General features: G+C 33.2%; 2 protein-coding genes across 4 annotated transcripts in view; both read right to left on the bottom strand.

Annotated features, from left to right (window-relative positions):
• LOC149896864 (uncharacterized) overlaps positions 1 to 11,797 on the bottom strand; it is a 28,134-nt gene extending 16,337 nt beyond the window's left edge. For 2 of the 3 annotated variants that reach the window (XM_090117358.1, XM_090117359.1), the window contains exons 1-12: positions 11,509 to 11,797; positions 10,209 to 10,336; positions 9,644 to 9,843; positions 9,276 to 9,319; positions 8,776 to 9,032; positions 7,669 to 7,803; positions 6,822 to 6,932; positions 6,366 to 6,453; positions 5,523 to 5,659; positions 4,667 to 4,772; positions 3,330 to 3,442; positions 1,531 to 1,688 (exon numbers count right to left, since the gene is read on the bottom strand). In XM_090117358.1, the coding sequence (XP_089973484.1) occupies positions 1,531 to 1,688; positions 3,330 to 3,442; positions 4,667 to 4,772; positions 5,523 to 5,659; positions 6,366 to 6,453; positions 6,822 to 6,932; positions 7,669 to 7,803; positions 8,776 to 9,032; positions 9,276 to 9,319; positions 9,644 to 9,843; positions 10,209 to 10,336; positions 11,509 to 11,638 (1,607 nt within the window). In that variant the 5' untranslated portion in view covers positions 11,639 to 11,797. The remainder of the gene's footprint in view (positions 1 to 1,530; positions 1,689 to 3,329; positions 3,443 to 4,666; positions 4,773 to 5,522; positions 5,660 to 6,365; positions 6,454 to 6,821; positions 6,933 to 7,668; positions 7,804 to 8,775; positions 9,033 to 9,275; positions 9,320 to 9,643; positions 9,844 to 10,208; positions 10,337 to 11,508) is intronic. The other variant, XM_090117360.1, reaches the window with a different exon arrangement.
• A 7,561-nt stretch (positions 11,798 to 19,358) lies between these two features.
• Positions 19,359 to 20,428, bottom strand: LOC149896863 (myb/SANT-like DNA-binding domain-containing protein 3). Its single transcript, XM_090117245.1, has 2 exons — positions 20,305 to 20,428; positions 19,359 to 19,568 (listed from the first exon to the last, which is right to left on the bottom strand). Exons 1-2 carry the CDS (start codon positions 20,376 to 20,378, stop codon positions 19,364 to 19,366), a joined length of 279 nt encoding a protein of 92 aa, XP_089973371.1. The 5' UTR covers positions 20,379 to 20,428; the 3' UTR covers positions 19,359 to 19,363.
• Between the last annotated feature and the right edge of the window lie 2,713 nt (positions 20,429 to 23,141).

Raw genomic sequence — 23,141 nt, 5'->3', positions numbered from 1 at the left:
TTGTATGTGTATTACTTAAAGTTTAACTGACTTCGTAAAATAATAATCTATACTTATAATAAATCTGTAGAGAGGCCAATTCTGTACATGAAATATATTTAAAAAAAACTATGAAGGGGTGATAAGGGATCGCTACTGATGCCAAAAATGCAATCAGTAAAATTTTTGTCTGTCTGTCTGTCTGTCTGTATATTCGTTATAGAAACAAAAACTACACGACGGATTTTAACCAAATTTGGCACAATTATTCTTCATACTCCTGGGCAGGTTATAGTAAAAGAATCATGTAAATCGGTGTAGAAACACCAAAGTTATACATGAAATACGCTATAAGTCATCGCGCGTGAATACAGAATCATGCCATAAGGATTATTTTTGTGTATCAGTTGCCGCGTTCGACGCGCTTCGCGGCGGGAGCTATAAAAAGGCGGCGGGTCTGCACCCGTTTCGCGTTGTCACGGCATCACGTGTGAACGGCTGAACCGATTTCGATAATTCTTTTCTATTATATTCCTTGAAGTACGAGGATGGTTCTTATGTAGAGAAAACGTAAATATGTATGTACCACGGGCGAAGCCGGGGCGGACCGCTAGTACTAAAATAAATGGTTTTGTTGTTTTTTGATTTGACATTTTTATTTAAAAGAATACGATTAACAGTTGTCTCTGTTAAATGTTGGTAACTTTTTATGCATAATTCACTATTTATTTTTCTACCAAGCCATCGATATCGGTATCGGTATCGGTATCGCCGATACATTACTACAAATATCGGTATCGGTATCGTATCGGCAAAATCATGTATCGTTACATCCCTAGTATGTATGTATATACAAGTATGTATACAAGAGTATAATTAAAGTGTGGAATAAGTCATGAAGGTATTGTAATTTCGCTTGCGATCTCGATCATTAAAGAATGAACGAGAGTAAATACAAAATATTGATTTACCTGCCTCAATATGTAGCATATATTAAACATACAACAGCATTATTTGAAGACAGGAAAATGTTCCGTTTACTTTTCAAGTAAAGTTACACGGTCAAGTTTGTGTTACTCATTATTTTAATGAACGTGATATCAATATGAAAGTTACCATGATTATTGATTTCAATTATATTGCGATCAGACTTTATTTACTATCTTAAGTCCAGTATGTTGTATGTTTTAGGATATAAAAATATGTTTGGATACAAAAATAGTTTTTTACATATCCACTTATGCAACATATCTGTACACTATAACGAACATATTATTATACATCTATATAATATATAAAACTCAAAGGTGACTGATATAGTGATCTATCAACGCACAGCCCAAACCACTGGACGTATCGGGCTGAAATTTGGCATGCAGGTAGATGTTAGGACGTAGGCATCCGCATAGAAAGGATTTCCCGAAATTCTTGCGGGAACGGGGAAAAACGGGGATGCACGTACAAAGTTGTGGGCGGAAGCTAGTTTCAAATAATCGTCTACTTTGCGATAAAATACAGAATTACCTACTATTAAACAATATTTCAACTCACCTCTCATACCCCATATTGACTTTATAGCACATATTCTTCGTCAATACATGCGGGAATAGAGCACGATCGCCCAATTGCGCTTTATCAAATTCAAACGCAGTACCTAATTCTACACCGTTTAGCGTGTAGAATATTTTGCATGGACTCGATTGGAGATCCTGGTAGGAAAAACGATTATTTAATTATTATATTGCAATGTTAATTAATACTGTGATTCAACTAAGAATAGGATACAGTTAGCGCCATATTGTGACGTCATAACTATAATACTCAATTCAATCGAATTAGTTATATATGTTAAGCAACATAATTACAATTTAACTAAACAGTAATTAATTTAGGCAATAATAACACACATCAGAATAACACACGAGCTATACCTACTTATAGGGAATACATAAAACAAATAGATCTACGGATAAAATGATTACCTCGCCTTCAAAGAATATTAACTACAAAAAACTAAAAAGGCCTTTTAAAATAGATGTAATTCTGCTTGCGATCTCAAGTGTTACAAAATAACAAATGAGAGTAAATACAAATTATTGATGTACCTGCTTTTATGCAGTGTTACCCATAAGAATAGCACAATAGAATATAAAAGCAGGAAATTTACCTGTATCTAGTTCAATTCTTCTCAATAGTACTAATATATTTGGGATAAATGTATTTAAAAATGTAACGTCGTCTTACACAATTTTTTTTATAACAAGTGTATAAATAAATAAATAATGCATAATGTGTGCACAAAGATAGCAAAATTAACATTCATTTTAATGTAATTGTAATGGTCCGGGAGCCAGCAGCCGATCTTATGACATAATTTTATATATTTAAATAATTAAATAATCAATAAGAAATAAATGAACTAGTTACTCGATAAATAATATTTATTAATATATTATAAACTTGATAAACAATGATAATTGATTGAATTGATTGCTAATTGATTATTTAATTATTTAAATATATAAAATTATTTGATTACATACTTATTCGTTTCAAAAATATTGATACTGAATGTTTATTTCAACTCAACTCTTATATTGAAGCGCAATGTCGAATAATTATTAAAGATACGTCATTTCCTCTCAGATGAAAATTTGTGAGCTGATTGTTAATATACTGATGCGATAAATAAAAAAAATCAGCTAGCAATAAGTTGAGGAAAACCTAGTCAGCTGATGCATATAAATTGGCAATAGATGCTTTTGTCGAACTCCTATGTAATAACTTCCAAAGTATCAGCTGACGGTTTTTCCACCAAGATACAGCCAGCTGACTTATATATTTATCCACAGTTACATATAAGCTATCATCAGGTAAATTTTTGTTTGAGAGGAAATCACGGAAAATATTTTATTTTTTTTCATGTTCGAGACACCAGCTGACGTTTAATACACCATGCTGTAACCAGCTGATTATTTTTTTTCGTTGAGATATTGGGTTAGCTACAATTTGACAAATTTTTAGCTGAGAGGAAATGAATGAATGTATTTTTTTTTCCTACGTGCGTGGGAGGCTACAACCGCTCACCCCCCCAACCGAGCGCCAGCTGACGTTCACGAGGCTTTATAATACTATACTCTGATGCTTCTGACGAATTATCTCTTGAGAGGAAATAATGAACCCAATTTGCACCTGGCTCCCTAACCATAACATAACATTTAGCTTTTTTATTGTTTATATATTGTAATTAAAAATTGTAAGCAGTTTTTCAGTGTGTTTGTGTCATACAAAAATACAAATATTTCCTCTTTATTACTATAGTGATAGTGAAGATTTTGTAAGGAACTCACCAAATAAGCTCCAATAACGTCCTTCTCTTGAAACTCCTTGCCGTACTCTTTGAACTCTCCGTTGTGCACGGCGCGGCCCGTACTTTCGTAACCGAAACTCAATTCACCCTCACCTGTTCAAAATGTATTCATATATTTAAAATATTGTTCAAAGTAATCTTAATAAACGTTAAAAATCAGAATTATTTTGAATCAGCTTTAAAAAAAATGTGTGCGTGTACTAGAGTACACACGTAAGAAGTGAAACTTCTTTAAGACCTTATTTTTCAAAAAATAATTTACTATATGCAACTTTACAGAAATACGTCAATCACGCGTGGTAGGGATAAAAACAAGATGGCGCGTAACGAAAAAAGTTACACTAAATTTTTTTCCAACCCCGATAAAGAAGTTTCACTTCAAAATATGGAATTAGCTTTTAATAACTCAGGCCCCGGAACCACAGACACAATAGAAAATCTATTGTGTCTGGGACCGATCGGGCCGCATGGGGTTCAATGGGTTAAAGATTTATAAAAATCACTAGCGGTCCGCCCCGGCTTCGCCCGTGGTACATATGAAAAATAGATGTTGGCCGATTCTCAGACTTACCCGATATGCACAGAAAATTTCATGAGAATCGGTCCACACGTTTCGGAGGAGTATGCAGACTAACATTGTGACACGAGAATTTTATATACAGGGTGTCCCACCATTGGTATACTAAGCGCGAAGGGACTTGTAGTTTTGCATACACTGATCACGTAAAAAATACTTAAACAACAAAATTACATCAAAAAATTTTTGGTAAATTTTTCCTGAAAATCCATGTTTTCTTCTCTAACTTCGCGCAATCTGCATATACCGCTTCTCTAATGTGAGCATTTTGTCTTTGAAAACATAATCTTAAACGATAGGTCACGTGCTGGTGGCAAAGTTTGGCGGGTTGCTTGTTGTGGGTGTACACATAGAGTTTTAAGAATTCATCTATTTGAAAAAAAAATGCGTCTGGAATTTTATAAGTATTTTTTACATACTCAGCGTATGCAAAACTATAACCTCCTTTGAGCTTAGCATACCAACAGTGGGACACCCTGTATAAGATTTACATTATCAAAATGGCCATTTTCGTAACATACTAGAATATATTTTTTAATCTTTTCACTAAAATACGCCTGTAAAAATTAATATGTAGTGGGTAACGAACAGCGAAGATCGCGATAATATGTACTGATGTTATAAATGTCTATTTAAATTAACTTTAAAGAGATTTAATTCTAATCCTCAAATAATAACCTAAACAGGCCTAACGTATCGTTTTCATTTCACCTAAAAATATATTAAAATTAATTACTCACCAAGATGTAAGCTGGAATCGTCGGTCGACCATCCGATTCTTAGACCGTTCAGTACTGTTTCTTTCTCAGCCGATTCGTTGGTTGTTACGACTGTACCGACTCGTACCTATAAAATATTTTAATATAGTTGTGTCATAACTCATAACTTTTAATAGTGTGTTATTTTATCATATTCATTGCGCGAAATATTATCCCATTTCTGTGTTTAATTATGATCAGTGTTGCTTTCAAATTCAAACATTTATTTATTCAATTAAGGACACATTTGAATCGTCATAATAAATTACCACCGATTCGGAAAGTAGTTTCTATGGAGAAGATCGATCTTTCGATTTTTTTCAATATTTTCTTGCATTTGATTTAATGCGTATAAAGTAGTACGATTTTTGAAGCTCACACAGCTTGAAGGGTGTCAACTATTCCATATGAATTTCAGCATGATTTGATACTATTGGTTCTTTATAAACACATTCATCACTACATATCGTCGCTAATTATTGATGGAAAAACAAGCTAAGAGTTCCGTTTTTTTTTTTGTGGTTCAGAACTCTAAAAAAAATAATATAATACGACTTTATGTACCGGCCTTAACAGCAAACTGTTGACTACGCCGTTCGCATGGGAACGGAATGCGAGCGTGGTTTTGCTGTGTTAGCTTTTAAGACTTCTTTAGAATAATTATTAAAAATGTATAATGATTCCTTAACTCCGGTCTGCACAGAGCAGATATGTGTGTAAAAGTTTCATTTTAATTATTAAATGTGTTAAAGTAAATCTCGTCTCTTTTAGGGCCTCCGGCTGTGGGAAATGTAATTGACATCAAACAAATAAATAAAAACATAATAATTATATTCACCTCAAAACAAACCCGCTGATCTTGCACCCCGTGCGTGGCTCTGGTGCCCGCCCACGCGTGTGAGAACGCACCTTCGCTTAGCGCTATTACACTGTTTAGTTCGGGTAACTCGAGGTATTGGTTGAGGTCACTGTCGTCTGTGGGGTGAGAATTATAAAGATTATTAATTAATTATATGAATTAATGAATGAACTTTATTTGATGAATTTTGAAAGAGTCCTTCCTCAGGTCTCAAGCTATCTCTATACCAAATTTTAAGTCCATCCTGAGATTAGCCCGTACATCATCCATCCATCCATCCATCCATTCAGCCCGGATAAGTCCACTGTTGGACGCAGGCCTCCCCCATACTGTGCCACAGTTCATTTCATTCACATCTTTGGCTTTGCTTAACCATCTGCGCCCAGTTGTCTTAACTATATCATCCGACCATCTAGTGGGAGGGCGTCCAACAGTGCGCCGTCCGGTTCGTGGTCGCCATTCAAGGACCTGTATTCCCCAACGAGCATCGGTCCTGCGGGCTATGTGGCCTGCCCACTGCCATTTTAGTTTAGAGATTCTGAAAGCAATGTCAGTTACCTTCGTTCGTCTGCGAATTTCCGTATTGCGGATCTTGTCACGCAGAGAAATTCCGAGCATTGCTCTCTCCATAGCTCGTTGGGTCACTCTTAACATTAGCCCGTACATACATACAGACAAACAGACAAAAATTCTAAAAACTATATTTTTAGTTTCGGTATCCACTGTAGATCACGCCCCAAGTATACTTTAAAAAAAATTTAATGTACAGTTTTGACTCCTACGATTTTATTAAATGTATATAGATAAGCAAGTATTACTTACACCATGATAGCGTCACTCGATTGTCGTTCAAGTCTGGCTCAGTCGACTTTTGATCCACACTTTCGTTCCTTTGTAGCATGGCTTCAGGCTGCAATTGATATATTTCATAAGTTATAAATTCAAAGACAAATATCATCAAAGAAATGTTACTACATATTGATTTTCAACTTTTCTATTTAAATATTTTTATATGATTTCTACTGGTTGTGACCGTAAATTTTTTATGTTAGTAATTTTCCTTTTATAACGTTTTTATAGCGCAATATTTATAGGTATTCTGAATATATCAATGATACTTCTTTTTTTCAATCTTTCGTTAAAATTTTGAAAATATTACTATGTTTAAAGTTTATAGATTGGAATATGAAATCGAAACAGCATTTCCAGAGATTCATCTTAAAAAAAAGCTTTACTCCATGCTACTATATTATATTATTAAATAGACAAAACATTGACCTCCGGAGGTGGTGTCAGTATCTCATTCGTCGCCTCAATAGTTCTATAGTAGTTACTCCATCTCGCTTTCTTTTCTTGCTTGCGTTTTAAACGCTGCAGCTTTATCGGATTCTGAGTAACAAAAGATTATTTGTGAGTTTAACGTTATTATATTAACAAAAACAAAACAAAAAACTAGATGGGCGTAATAAATTTACGTAAAACTTATAGTTAAGTATAATATGTTAGTTTATAGACACATAAGTGTGGATATAGCAAAATATAAAACATACTACCTGTCTTGACCTATGTTCAAGTGATTTGCTCCATAAAAAGAATATTAATATATTTTATAATGGTCAATTTTATCATACTTCCCTGGCTGACCATTTACCCATTTATTAAAATCAAAATACCAACTACATATTGAATTTGATGAATTTATATAATAGATATTGAAACGACAACAATTTCCAATGTACTGTGTTTTCAAACCAGTAAACTATTACCACTGTTTATGGATTCTTATTTTTAACTACCACTACATTATTATTCTAACCTCCGAGCTTGTTCAAGCATCTCTTTTTACTCTGTACCCACATAACAAAATATCTAGAAATATATCTATAACTATTTATAGCCCCGGCTTCGCCCGTGGTACCTACATGTTTAAACTATCCTATCTCTCAAGTTGGATCGAACTGCAAATGGTGTGCGAATTGTATTATAATCGGTTAAGTGGTTTAACCATTGAGGACAAACATTGTGACACGAGATCTATATATGTATATTAAGATTATCAGGCATAACTACATTATTATATACCAAAACCACACATACTACACTACAAACTACAAAGTTAACTTACTTTGCTCAATTCCTCATACAACTTGGCGTCCTCCTCGGCCTGTCGTTTCTCCCGTTCGATCCTCTCTTGCTCCTTTACGAGGAGCTTTTCATTTAGTATATCCCACTCGTCGTCTTCTGTTAGCTCTTGTTGTTTCTGTGTGAAAAAAATTGGTTGCCTGTAAAGTCGGTATACGTGCGAAAGTTTTACGTGACAACGACTTTTTATGTCTGTCTCTCTCGCTCTTAGGCGAGCTAACCATGCCCGCGTGCCTCTCACTCGCTCTCATTGTGAGCGCATAACGTGAGCGGAGCGTAACGCAGTTTCTTGAAGTGTCACCCGGCAAACCAATTTATAAGACGTTGTCACGTCAATATTATGTGCAATTAATAGGCGAATAATTTTCCATAACAAAACAAATAAATAATAACCGTAAGACTTAACCTTAAGAGAATAAAGGTGATTTTTTACATCACAACATCTATATATATAAAACTCAAAGGTGACTGATATAGTGATCTATCAACGCACAGCCCAAACCACTGGACGTATCGGGCTGAAATGTGGCATGCAGGTAGATGTTAGGACGTAGGCATCCGCATAGAAAGGATTTCCCGAAATTCTTGCGGGAACGGGGAAAAACGGGGATGCACGTACAAAGTCGTGGGTGGAAGCTAGTAAATAATAACCGTAAGACTTAACCTTAAGAGAATTAAGGTGATTTTTCACATCACAACATAACAAATAAGTTCTTTACATATATCTTTTTTGACAAAGTATTTTAATGTTTGATCAGTCAGTGGAATTAATTACAGTTAAGTAACTAACAGTAGTTATAGATATAGATGGTGATAAAAATAGTTACTAATAAAATAAAATTTACATATTTTATTTTATTAGTAACTATTGACATCTATCTATTCTATTAACATCTTTTTTTAACATCTCTTACTCCAAGCTTTCAAGTTATAAAAAAAGTAATTACTATGAATATGGATTCTTCAATGTGCTTTAGAATCTCATTTGATTTTTTAAATGTTACTAGACTTGTTTAGATCGCTACTTCTGCTCAACTATCACTTCAGAAAATCCATTTTGTAATTATTATTTCTAAAAATAAACACAAACCTCATCACTTTCCTCTTCATCACGATTCTCCTTATCCTTTTCGCTGTCATCGTCTTGTTCCATCTTTTCTGGCTTATCCTCTTTTTTATCCTTTACATCTTGTTTTTCCTTTTCCTGTTCCTTCTCTTGTACCTTTTCCTGTTCCTGTACCTTTTCCTGTTCTTTCTCCTTTTCCACTTCCTTTTCTATTTCCTGCTCTTGTTCCTTTTCCTTTTCATCATTATCCTCTGGCTTCTGGTCAACCTCCATTGGTTGTTCTAAAAAGAAAAATTTATGCATTTAATAAGGAAGAATATTGTTTGCATATATTTTTTAAGTGGAAAATTCTATACAGAAAAGTATAGAACTTCCTTTTTTGGAAAACAAGCTTTTTTAATGTCACAGGGAATTGAACCCTTTTGAACTGGTCATAATATGGTCAACTCATAGCCATAGTAATTATTTTCAATATTAAATATATTATCTCTAATTATTTTAATGAATATCTATTATCTTATTACCTGGTTCTTGAACATTTTCTTCTTCTTTTACCGACGATTGACTCCTGTAAAAATATATTACTAGAAAACTAATCTTGTGGTATTGTGGATTCGAAAAATTTATCTTCAATATATTACATCTAGTCTAATCTAATGTGGAATTTGATTTTATCCAGAATTTTTTCAGTCTTAGGTAAGACCCATTACAGATGATCAACTTGTTTGAAGTGAAACTTCTTTAGTCGCGTTGAGAGTAAAATTTCATTGCGTTGAGGGCAAAACTATCATGTCATGGAGTAAGGCTTTTGATATCTTAAAATCTTGCCAAAGAAGTTTCACTTCTGACACGTGTGCTCGGCACACACACTTTTTTACTATATAATACTCACTTATCATCTTGACTGTCTTCCATTGCCTCATCAGGTTTTGGACTGTCTTCTGGTTCTTTCGCCTTTTCAACGGGTTTTGGAGGCTCCTCTTTAACTATTGGCTTTTTGACAGGTGACGGTACTTTCTCTGGCACTTTTGGTGGTTCTTTCAATTCTTCATCCTTTTCTTGTATTGGTTCAGGTGGTTCTTCTCGCGCTACCTGTGAAGAATGTTAATAATAAGTATTTAAATTGAGAAATTCATTTTATTAAATCATTATCATGCAATTATTGCATATCAAATGCAATTTTAATACCTATTAATGGGTAAAATAACGGTATGTCGAGACTGACTCTATGTATAATGTATATTGTGTGTTTTACATTAACATTTACATGTATAACTGTGTATAATGACAGTTATATTTCATATTATAATTTTAACAATAAAAAATATATAAGTATTTTCATATATTCACCACAGTTATAGTTGTTTTTAATATCCTGATTAAAAGGGGCTACAACAACAATTCAACTTGTGTCATAAGCAAAATAACTGCATTCAAAGTCAAGTTTTAATTATTACTTTAATAGGTGTAGCAGCCAGTCTTGATGATGATGTTCTTCTAGTAGTTCTTGGGGCTGGTTTGCGAGGAGTGGGAGGCTCGTCAGCATCCTCTGTTGAAGTATCTAGAATTGATGTGTCCGGAAGGTCTGGAATAATAACATACATATAAATCCCGTCCAATTAGGGCCCTTCTGGCCTCCTCCACTCAAGCAACAGCTCAAGCCGAGGTTCGAGATCCCCGTCAAGGGGATGCCCTTGCGCATGTCGCTACCAGGGTGAACCTTCAGTTCACCCCCGCGTCCGCATTAAAATGTAGAAGCCCTTCTGGCTAACATTAAGAAACACCACACAAAAAAAAATACATATAAATATCTCAAATTGTATCAATTCATGTGAATATCCTTGCTATGCTATGTCTATATCGTTAATTATCTGGCTAATTAAACAAAAATCACACATATTTTATCTTTCTCAAGCTTGTAAAAACTGTGAACTACTTTAAGTACTTATAAAATTTGTAATTTTTATAAAGATTGAGGTAATTAACATCAATCTGCTTAAAATACCCGTATTAAAAATGTTTTAGTATACTATCAATCAGTTAATAAATATAATTTTATATGTTATACTCACAAACATACAAGAAAACCAAACACTACAAGAAAAACTCATTAAGTATGACCAAACTATTTCACGCTACACAGCTAGTGTTATCAAAAACCGTTCAACTTTATTGCAAACTTCTGATAAGGATTTCTATTATTGTGCTCAATTTAAAACAATTGGCTACTGTTTATTTTCGTGCAATTCAGCTATTATGTTTCATTTTTTAACACTAATCTCATTAGTTATACAAAGCCTAGCATTGATCAAATAGTTCCATATAAATTTATATTTATATCTTGATATGAATACTAATAGCAAGCTATTTTCAGACAGCGAAATGTGTTTTGCATAAAATTGTAAATACCTATAGAAAATCAGTTATCTGATTATACATGAGTAAACAAACAATAGATTTTCTAAACAACAAGTAAAACATATTACAAGTAATCAAATTTAAAATTGATATTATATTATATTAGATCTTAATCATTTCCTCAGTGTCATGTTTTATTATTTAAATTCAACATCAAAATACCCGCTTAATTTTCAAATGGGTTACCTACGTTTATAATTTTGACAGGTTTTGGGAAGCGTAACCACTTTTAAAACATGGAGGCGGCGTCATTTTACACGTGCTCAGATTGATTTATAGTATAATTTAAAATCAAAACATTGCATTATTATTACGATTAATATAAAATTTAATGCTTACTTTTTCCTGATTTAGCTTCAAGCGCCTTTTTTAACCTTTCCACTAAAGCCGGCTTGTTGCCCTTAGTGTCTAATCCGAGGGCACCAAGCTCCGATCGTAGATCGACCACTTTCATTTTAGCGGGATCCATGTTTAAAACAGTTCTTATCTATTTCACTTAAATTAGTCAATTTTACACAATTTAACGCAATAACACACAATTACACAACAAAAATAGCATAACTCGCGAATTAAAGCGACGACGACGTGCGAATAGAATAGCGCCAAGGCCGCCAAGTTAACTTCAATATGGCGGCCAGTCACTTAGTGAGGAGAAGTAGTAGATTTTACCACAGACTATCAATCGTAACTTGTTCCTTAAAATAGTGATGTAATGATGTAATATTACCACAGAATACATAATAGTAGCTAAACGCTACAGAACGGACACTCTCCGCCTCCCGCCAAAATTAAACTTACCTCACCCCCGCGCGATCAGACATAAAATGGGCCATATTTTTCTGCAAGGACGATACGCAACGAAGATTGACAACATTAATCAAATTGACTTAAAGTAATTTTATTATTTTGGATTTGTGATTATCGTTTTTCGTAGAAAATGGTTAGATATTGTGCTGTTTACAGATGTATTTCATCAGAAAAACGCGAATTATTTTTTTACGCTAGTCACAAATGTGCCAACCATAAAGCGTTAACACACACATTTGCAGTCTCTACAGTGTGACTGTCAAAACGATCATTTTGTATGGAGTGTCCGGGGTGTGATATTACGTTAAAAAAAGGTTTTGGGACAAAAAGAAAAATGTACCTACTAAAAACATAAATTTTGTTTTGCATATAATATACAATAGAAGGATATATATGTACATCATATGTACCTTCTTCTTTTTTTAAATAAAAAAAAAATAACCAATGCAAACAATATTATTTTTTCGAAAATAGGCATAGAAAATTTTAGCTTGAATCCATTAGGTTTATAAGGCGTTCGCATCGCACTAATACTCTAGCAAGTGACCTAATTCTTAGAAATTATAAATGATAGCAAAAAACTCTTCGTTAACCTTTTGAACGCCAATGACATCTATAGATGTCATGCGCAATCGTGCCCTGTGCGCCAACGACACCTATACAGACCGTTCACAGTTATTTTACCTCTGACAGATGTCGTTTTATCATTTCTCTGTTGGTTTTTTTTTATATTGTGTGTGATTATCTTCTCTGCAATCATGCCGAAAAGGATTCAGAGTAGTGGAAGAAGTATATTACTAGTTAATATATAAAAAAACCAACATATGAACCCAAATAGAAATGATAAAACGTCATCTGTCAGAGGTAAAATAACTGTGAACGGTCTGTACATGCCAAGAAACAGATCATAGATAAATACAAAATAAACATATTAAACCTTTACTTTTACGTGTTTTATTTATACAGTTTATGAAGTGAATCCCCAGTTATTACATAATTGTACACAGTAAACAAAATTGCCAAGTAGTTATTCAAATATTTGATGACAAAAAATAACTTAATTAATGGCTAAAAAAGCATGTTCTCTCGCGCCAATGACATGTATACGTGTCTACTAGTGATGTAGTGTAATATTCAAGTAACTTCATTAAAATTTCAGCGAAATTACTCTAATTCGCTTAATTTTTGTAATAACTACAAAAAAAATATATAAGCTTAGTCACTGAGAAAAAAGGTAAATACTACATTCTTTGGTATAATACCATATTGTCTATATTGTGGATATTGTTGATTTGAATATTTTCCTTTTCGCCAATCATGCGCATCCCTAGCGCAGTATCGATATGCAATCCCTTCTGCGCCATTGACATGAATAGATGTCGGACTGGTGACGTCGTAAGCGCGTGCCGTGTTGTTAAGTGCGGAAAGTTGTAAAAATATTTTATCGAGTAGGTATCTACCAATATTATAATCACAAAAATGGCAAGTGAAGAGTTTTTATTACCTAATAAGTAATAAGTCTAATCAGTGCCTTTATTAGAATATTCTTATGATACAAATTGTCGCTATGTCATATCAAAATATGGTAATTGACCTAAATAGGTACCTACATATAATTAGTATTTGTAATAACTCAAGTATTAAACTAAATGATTGGAAAATAAATATGTAGTTTTAATGCAATTCCCTTTATTTAAAGGTAATAGTTGTTTTGATATTTACAAATAAACACTCCACAATAATACCTATAGTTCATATAAACTTAATAAATAAACTCGATAAGTTATAATAATATACAGCTACACATCCCTAATCAGAAGCGAGAGATTATAAAAAAAGGATGGTTGCCCGCGCCATTGGCATGTATTGCGGCGATTACAACTAACGAGTACAGTGGCGAGTCAGTGTCCTCGGCCGAGTGCTCGGTTGGTATAAACACTTCAACGAGTGCTCGGCCGAGTACTCGGCCGAGAAGAGCGGCGAGACAGTCACTAGAATCCCAATTTGTTTACTCGGCCGAGTACCCACTCGCTATCCCGCTCGGCAGGTACAAACACGCACTCGTCGCGTCACTCGGCCACTCGCCACTCGTTCGTTTTGTCATTGTATTTTTCAAAGAATTATTATTTTTATTTATTATTTCTAATAAATCCCACAATTCGTTAATAATATCTGGTAACAGCCGATTTAAAACCCGTTTAAATTCTTTTTTTTTTCGATCCATTGCAGACGTCCGCGTCGTGATCAAAACTGAACTGACTCGCCACTAGTGAAATACGTGTAAACACCCACTCGGTTCGGCAACTGTCTCGGCCGAGAGCGTATTTACTGACTCGCCACTGTACTCGTTAGGTGTAATCAGCGCATATACATGCCAATGGGGCGTAACTGATAGAGAATAGTGCTGTAACTTGCTGCAATTTTATATGTATTATTGTATCTCAAAAGGTTGATTTTTTTTGTTGATAGTTGCTATAAATGTGGTCTTAAGTTTTTACAGTAGGAGATGAGGTTAAATAAATATTATTTTTGTGTTATAAGCTGTTTATTCAAATATTCAGACGTGAATTATTATGTTTATCGATAACATTTTGGACTCCCTACGATTTTCAAGGTTATCTCATTGAATTTGTGGCTTGGCGTGGAGGGCACGGCGATGCGTTTTTGCTCTGGCGGTCAAAAGGTTAAAGAGATTGCAGAGATTATGCGGCGATTACACCTAACGAGTACAGTGGCGAGTCAGTGTCCTCGGCCGAGTGCTCGGTTGGTATAAACACTTCAACGAGTGCTCGGCCGAGTACTCGGCCGAGAAGAGCGGCGAGACAGTCACTAGAATCCCAATTTGTTTACTCGGCCGAGTACCTACTCGCTATCCCGCTCGGCAGGTATAAACACGCACTCGTCTTGTCACTCGGCCACTCGCCACTCGTTCGTTTCGTCATTGTATTTTTCAAAGAATTATTATTTTTATTTATTATTTCTAATAAATCCCACAATTCGTTAATAATATCTGGTAACAGCCGATTTAAAACCCGTTTAAATTCTTTTTTTTTTCGATCCATTGCAGACGTCCGCGTCGTGATCAAAACTGAACTGACTCGCCACTAGTGAAATACGTGTAAACACTAAACACCCACTCGGTTCGGCAACTGTCTCGGCCGAGAGCGTATTTACTGACTCGGACTCGCCACTGTACTCGTTAGGTGTAATCAGCGCATTAGATTACTAAGCACATTACAATCAAAAATAGATAAAATTTTACTAAGTATGCACATGACAATAAATTAAAAAAATATTCGTTTGCACTATTTATCTGCAAAATGGCTCGACCGATTTTGCTAATACTTTACGGAGAGCTACAAGCGTAGTTAATGATAAAGGGGATGATATAAGGTATGTCTGGCGACAAATTTCTTTAGCGCTGACCTTATTAAAGCGCTGACCGTGTAGAAGTTGTGTAGAATAAAAATTAAGGTACATATCTGAGTAATAATTTTATTACGGGCACGCGACAGAAGCCATGCACAGTAATTCACTCCGCATGACACTCCACGTTACGTGCCAACTATTGTACGAAGGGATGCTATTTTTATTAATTTAAAAAATGGCCAGGCTTTGTTGTCTGTGTATGTCTAAAAAATACTTTTCAGATGCATTTATTAAATTAAAATTCTATGATGATATAATAAGTCAAGAGGAAAAATAAAACTGCGTGTTGAAAACTGTTTACATACATTTTTATTCTTTTCAAAACTTCTATTGCCGATATATTTTTTAGTTTACATTAAATAAGAAACCATTCAGTCGTTCATTGTTAGCACTTCAACCAGCAACTCTTACACGTTAAACTCAATGTAGAATATCTACTAAAGTAAACATAATAAAAAAAAGAACTTTCATCTAGAAGCTAAAACAAACGTCCATAAATTAAACAATTCAACTTCATGCTTTTAGTTAAAAACCGTTTTCACAACATTACAAAGTAGTAAATGCAAACTAAATATCTATAATCAGATAACAAAACTAATTGTTAAAATACAATGAGCATGTCATACTTTAAAAAAATGCATGTTATATGAAACTGTAACTTAAAATTATTTGTCATGTTAAAAGGAACGACTATGAAGAAAAAATTGACCAAAATAAAACATTGTGGGCACTAAAAGATCATTTAGCGTTAGCAGTTTAGCGCCTTTTTACCAGCGACCATAGACAATAAAAAAAGTTTACAGTCCAATCTTTGGTTAGTTATTAACCGTTATATTTTGCTTGCATTTCATAAATGTTTTACGACGCAATTGTTTAAATTGCTTAATTACCCGCTTTAGTACCGTGGCCTAGTTCATAGCAAATTAAGCTTAAAAATAATGTAATGATGTACTTAGTGACCAATGTAATCTAAGACATGTAGGTAATGTACTATGATCTGAATTATTTTAATAGAATATAAAACTTTAATTCATATTTCATAATATATGAAACAGTGGCACGTTATTGTTGGGATACGTTTCCTTTGAGAGAAACCAATTAAAGATCCATGATAAAGTATAATATACCAAAGAAATAGACGAATTATTTCTCACGGAAGTCATACACAAATTATACTATGCAAAAATCGATACGTTTTTCACTCGGATAACGTTTCACACATAAATATGTATATAAAAAAAATTGGAAACGTAAAAATATTTATTGGAAAACTATCGGCCGAATACTGAAACGCCACTCAAATATTTAAGGGCTGCTTAAACGTTTGAGCAGCTCTTGAACTTTGTTTTCGTATTCTCAAAAGTCAATTTTAAGTATATCTCAAATTTAAGTGCACATTAAATTAAGTTGTGCTCAAAGTCCACTTAGTTTAAAAGTCGTATACAGGAACGCTACTCAAGACTATTTAACTGTCAAATGAACTGTCAAACTGATTTGAGCAGCCCTTAGATTTGAGAACGGTCGCAAGGTCCCTCAAATCAAAATAAATCTATTAAAACTTGGATTCCTCGTGTAGAAAAGTGATAAAATGTCTTTATCGTCATTATCTTCGCTTTCGGATCACGAAAGACCAAGCGTAAGCCGTCGAAATGAAGAAAAGTTAAACGCTTTTGAAAAGTACCACGACATGGAGTTTGTTTCACGGTTTCGCCTCTCGAAAGAAACAGTTTTATATTTGGACTCTGTTTTCGGTAGTACCATCAAGCCGTTAACAAAAAGAAACCGAGCCATACAGCCAGTGGACCAAATTCTCATAGCTCTCCGTTATTATGCAACAGGCAGCTATCAACGGGTAATAGGCGATATCTTTGAGGTTGAACAACCAACGGTCCATAGAATAGTGCATAGAGTGACGGCCAAAATAGCCAGCTTGAAGTCAAGATTTATAAATATGCCAACACATGAAGAGTTTCCAGTTGTGGCCAATGAGTTCTTTGCAATAGCAGGATTTCCTCGAGTTGTGGGAGCTGTTGACTGCACTCATATCAAAATTAATTCTCCAGGTATGTGCTTGCCAACTTCACTGTTAATCATATCCCCAAATTTTATGTTTGATTAAATGCTAATATTACACGGCAGATAAGTCTGTGTAACATTACCATTAACAGTACTATACATAGCTTTATTGTCACATAATACAACTATAATTTATTTTCAGGAGGGGCCCAATCTGAAATTTATCGGAACAGAAAAGGCTATTTTTCTTTAAATGTGCAAATGGTGTGCGATGCAAGACTGCGCATAAGGAATATTATTGCTAGATGGCCAGGTTCTGTGCATGATAGTACCATATTTAACGATTCACCACTGTGTGCCCAATTAGAGCGTGGGGACTTTGGGACAGGTATTATTCTTGGGGACAGTGGTTATCCATGTCGTCCTTATTTACTTACCCCATTAATAAATACAAGGACAGCTGCTGAAGAAGCTTACAATCGGTCCCAAATAAGCACCAGAAATCCTGTGGAGAGGCTCTTCGGTGTGCTGAAAAGAAGATTTCCTTGCCTTCAAAAAGGCATGGGCCTAAAAATAAAAAATATCCCACCGGTCATTGTAGCATGTGCAGTGCTTCATAATATAGCCATATCACGATCGGATGAACTTTGGGACGAGGATATTTCCTTACCCTATGTTGAGGAGGAATTTATGGTACAACAACCTATAGGGCTTGAGACCAATCAAAACTTCATAGTAAGGACCAATTTAATAAATACACATTTTTCCACTTAATTATAGGTTTATTAAGATTTAGATTTTAGTTTCTGTAGTCTCAATTTCCAAAACTGCATTTTTATTTTGTACAGATTCATTTTCATTTTGCTCTTGTTCATGAGGTGTTTGGTTTCTAATTTGGCATTTCTAAGTTTTGTCCGAAAATATTGCTGCTTCACTGTAGTATGTGTAGGTTTCAATATCTTCAATTGTCCTGAAAAATGTAGCGCAAAATTATTGAAAATCTTATACCACTAATACTAATATATACAAAGAATAGAAATAATAATATACAAAGAACAATTAATTAGATAATTACCAGCTGAGGATGATGTTTGGATTTTTGGGCTTTTTTCTTGGGGTATGATGATTGTCGCAGCTTGTTGGTCATCTATCAAAATAATTACAAGTTAATGAACTGCCTTCACATAGCTAAAATTATACTTAGTTTCAATATTATATCAAATTTAACATTTAACTTATACAATAACAAAAAAAATATTACCAGCTGTATTTATTGATGTAACTGTACAAGGTTTGTTATTTTCTGCTGTATTCTTGTTTGCCATGGTTATGTATTGGTCATCTAAAATAAAATATGTACTTATAGTACTTATACATATACAATCCATAAAAAAAAATTAATAGAAACTACATTTACCCAAGATGTGGATTATTTCTACTTCAGAAGAGGATTTAATTCCGCTATCAGTTTTTTTTGTACAACTTTCTATTGTTACTTCTGGTTCTGTATCTCCTATAAATTAAAAAGGAACATAATTATTATTTTGCAGAAACAAAATTTATTTCAATAATGATTTTAAAGCAGATATTCCACAAACCAAAATATGCTGCAGCATCATCATAGGGATTAGGTAATGGTTGAATTTGAGGAGCAACCATGGCTAGAATTTGTGCATCTTGTTCTGTCAATACACTTTTGTATGCTCCACCACCAGTACGATAAATTTCTTTCTATAAAAATAAAGATAATATTATGAGGAAATATTCAGTAAGGTTCTACTTCTTTACAAATATTTAATTTAAACAAACCTTATCTAATGATGCCTTTGTTTTCACATCTCTCATGCTGTCAGTGCCAGTGGTCTCATAGTACTGAAGCCGCTTAAAAAATATAATAAAAATAAATTAATATTTAGGTATGTTATATGATAAAATAGATACCTTATAAAATCAAGCCTACATTTGCTTTAGCTATGTTCTTTTTAGACCTCTGTTTGAGGTTCTCATAGAGGTGACGGAGCTGTTGCCAGGTTCTGGAGCCGCTCACAGCAACCGTATTATACTGCTGGCATACTGTTTCCCAAGCCTCTCGCTTCTTCAGTATCATGTGAGCGTTGGTCTCTTTGTTCTCAATTATATTTTGATATCTGAAAGAAAATTGATATAATTATTAACATGGAGAGTGAAAAATTAAACTTGGTATCTGTATTTTTTACATTATATATATATATTGTGTTTGTCTGATGTTGTTTGTGTAATATTTTGTATTTAATTAAATGTTTAATTTCTATGTTTTATTTCATTTTAATTTTAATTCTGCTATAATGTACCTATGGACTATGTTTGAAATAAATGAATTGATTGATTGTAAATTATTGAGTATGTGTGAATGCTCATTGTATTGGTCCTTGTAGAAAAAAAACTGTGCCCGGTTTTTTTCTAGCATCTACAAAAACAAGCAAAATGCATGTTTGTTGTATAGGAGCCCCCTTAAATAATTATTTTATGCTGGTGTTTAGTATTTGTTGTTATAGCGGCAACAGAAATACATTATCTCTGAAAATTTCAACTATCTAGCTATTACGGTTCATGAGATACATCCTGGTGACAGACGAACGAACGGACGGACAGACAGCGAAGTCTCATGAATAGGGTTCCGTTTTACCTTTTAGGCACAGTACCCTAAAAAGTACTTGTAAAAAACTATTTATAAGTTGAGATTTTCAGATGATAAGTGGTCACAAGGGTTACACATTCATTATCACTAGTTACAGACAACAGTTGCCCTGGCTCTGTATGTTATAGGGGTGCATATGAGCAAAGTATTTCATGCTACGTAAAGAATAATATAGTATTTTATTGTTCATGTGGGTAAGTACTTACTTTTTTATCACTTCCAAGAGCATATCTTTCTCAGCAGGTGTATAATTAGATCCACGTTTCTTCTTATCCTCCATCGTGAATCAGTTATTAGGATTTTAATAATAAAATAATGGTCAAATGAAATTCACTCCACTAATGAAATGTTTAAATTATCGCGCGTAACAATGTCATTACACTTGACGATGAAATGACACTTGACGTTCCAATCTACGTCAAACGTATCCAGAAAATTTTCTTTTTTTAAGACGTCTTAAATAAATATTTAACTTATTTTTACGTAAAAGACATATAATTTGAATAGTAATTCAAACCATAATTACATTATGCTGATACATTTCAAATAATTTATAGATATAGAAAATATTCAATCAAACAAGACTGCGTAAAACGAATACAAGACGTGACCTAAATTATTTTGTAATAGAGAACCTGCTGATTACAATTTTTCTAGCAGGATGTTGCCATTATGTAAACATTTGAGGACTGCTTGCCTAATCACGGTTTCAAATTGCTTGAGTGGCGTTTGTGTATAGCAGTTAAATTTACGGGATGCTTAACTTTAAGGTGCAATTAGATGAGTTTGAGATTTGAGTGGCGTTTCAGTATTCGGCCGTATATCTCATAATAAACATTTATAAAGACATTCTTTCGCCAGAATAATTAGGTACTAGTTATTCTGGTTAATAAGCACTTAGCAGTTATAATTTTAAATAATCAAAACATCCTTATTCTGAACATTTTTGCACAAATCGCACTTTTAAATTTAATTTCCGTATAATCTTTTTTTATGAGTCCCAAATAGACCTTATTCAATATAACTTGTAACGTGACCAAAACGAGATAACATTTTTAAACATATTTTTAGTCTTAGACCATACTAAACTTCCAATGAGTTAAGTATATAATAATTAGACAATCGTTAAACATCGATAACTCATAAATGAGGCTCATTCAATATTAAAACTATCCTCGTGAAAAACGTCATTTCACTGGCGCATTGTCAAGTAATCTAAGTTATTCTATATTTACACCTAATCTATAGAACATCAATACTTTCAGAAGAAAGCATATCAAAATAATCTGGGTATATACTACCTGTTGTAATGCAAGGTGTACTTACCTAAATTTGACCGTGATATTATAATTTTTTTTCAGGTATTTTCCATATATTTAGTCCCAAAAGTACTAGCATATATTTATTCCATCTTGGTTATTACTCCGTTTCATTGAACTTGTCAAATTTTTTTTTAACAACTGCCTGAATAAGGAGCGTAATAACACAATATACAGATACATACAGTAAGGAAACTTCATACAAAATGTTCGAAATGGCTCCCCCCCCATCAAGCGTGTTTACAAGGGTATTTAGGGGGATCGATAGTAGCGGGTGACACATCCACAGATTTTGAATATAGTATGGAAAAAAGTTTAAAGTGATGTCAATTCACATTAAATAAATATCGATTGTTTCAGTTTGTAGCCCTTTCAATAAATATATTTGTAAATACCATATCTGACTCCAAGTTAAAAAGAGACTATTTTTTAATTTCTATAGATATGGCAGTATGAGTTTTATATTATGTTGACATATTTTCTATCAAAATGATAGCTACAAATAGTACATATTCCAGTCCAGTCTGTTTAAAGATCGCATCTATTTTTTACGCAATCTAGAAGAGCACGAAAATATAAAAAAGGAAACCTTAAAAAAATCTTGTTTAAATTTATGTGCATAATTACGTAAATATTAGGGAAGAAAAAGATAGATATAATTATTATTGTATTTTTATCGATACGTGGCGTCTCCACTTTGTCAAGCACTAAGCCTGTCAAACTATTTTCTTTTTCTTCCTAAAACAAAAAGGTAGGTAGAGGTTCTATGCTCGTATAATAATAATTTTAATTTATTTTTGCATATTTTGTGTTTTTTAATTTAATTTAATTTATCGTTTTAAAAATAATTTAGTAGGTATACCTACATACAAGTATTGTAAATTCTGGTTTAAAATAATTATTGAATATATGTATAATACAAATATCAAGCATTATAAATAATTTAGGTACATTAAATAGCCTTCGGCGTCCATAACAAAACTAGATTTCGAAATATAGCACTGATAAAAACGTATTTACTTTTACAAGCTGTATTGATTCGGATTGTTTCTTCTTGTAAATTCATATTTAGGCTACACCATTTTTGTATTTTAACGGGTTTTAATCTCCAAATTACCACAAAATCAACTGTGAAAAAAAGCAAACAGAAATATACAGGCCGAATTGATAACCTTCTCCTTTATTTTTCAAGTCGGTTAAATATCAAAAAGTAACAGCCCTATAGCTATACGTCATAATTTCATGGGGGGGGCTTAGTTTCCTAACTGTATGTACGTAGTGTATATCTGTCAACTGTGGTAATAATTTTAATTCTACAGCAAGTTTTTATGTTTCCATAGTGTTTTGTAGTCATTATAGAAGCAATAATGACTCAGCGCGATACATTTATAAAAATAATAATAATAATAATAAAATCTTTATTAGCAAGCAGGCCAGGTACATTAAAAATTAACAATCTATGTACTTGCAAACTAATTACTAAAACCTACTAGCTAAAAGGAATGCCGCTCAGCATTTTACAGTGAAAGCATAGACTTTCACTGCAGAGCTGATTTTCAGCGACACCTTATTTATATATCTAATTATAAAAAGATTTACTTAATGTTAATATTCAATATAGGTAATAAATAAATAATTAATATAAATATAATATATAAATATAATATAAATATAAATATAATATATATAATAAATAGTAGTACATATAAATAAACAATGTATAT

Source organism: Colias eurytheme, chromosome 27 (genome assembly GCF_061535395.1).
Source record: "Colias eurytheme isolate Ceu_HAF_F1 chromosome 27, ilColEury1 Martin Lab GWU primary, whole genome shotgun sequence".
Lineage (NCBI taxonomy): Eukaryota > Metazoa > Arthropoda > Insecta > Lepidoptera > Pieridae > Colias > Colias eurytheme.
Note: the sequence above shows the minus strand (reverse complement) of the source record. Positions and strands in the feature narration are given on the sequence as shown.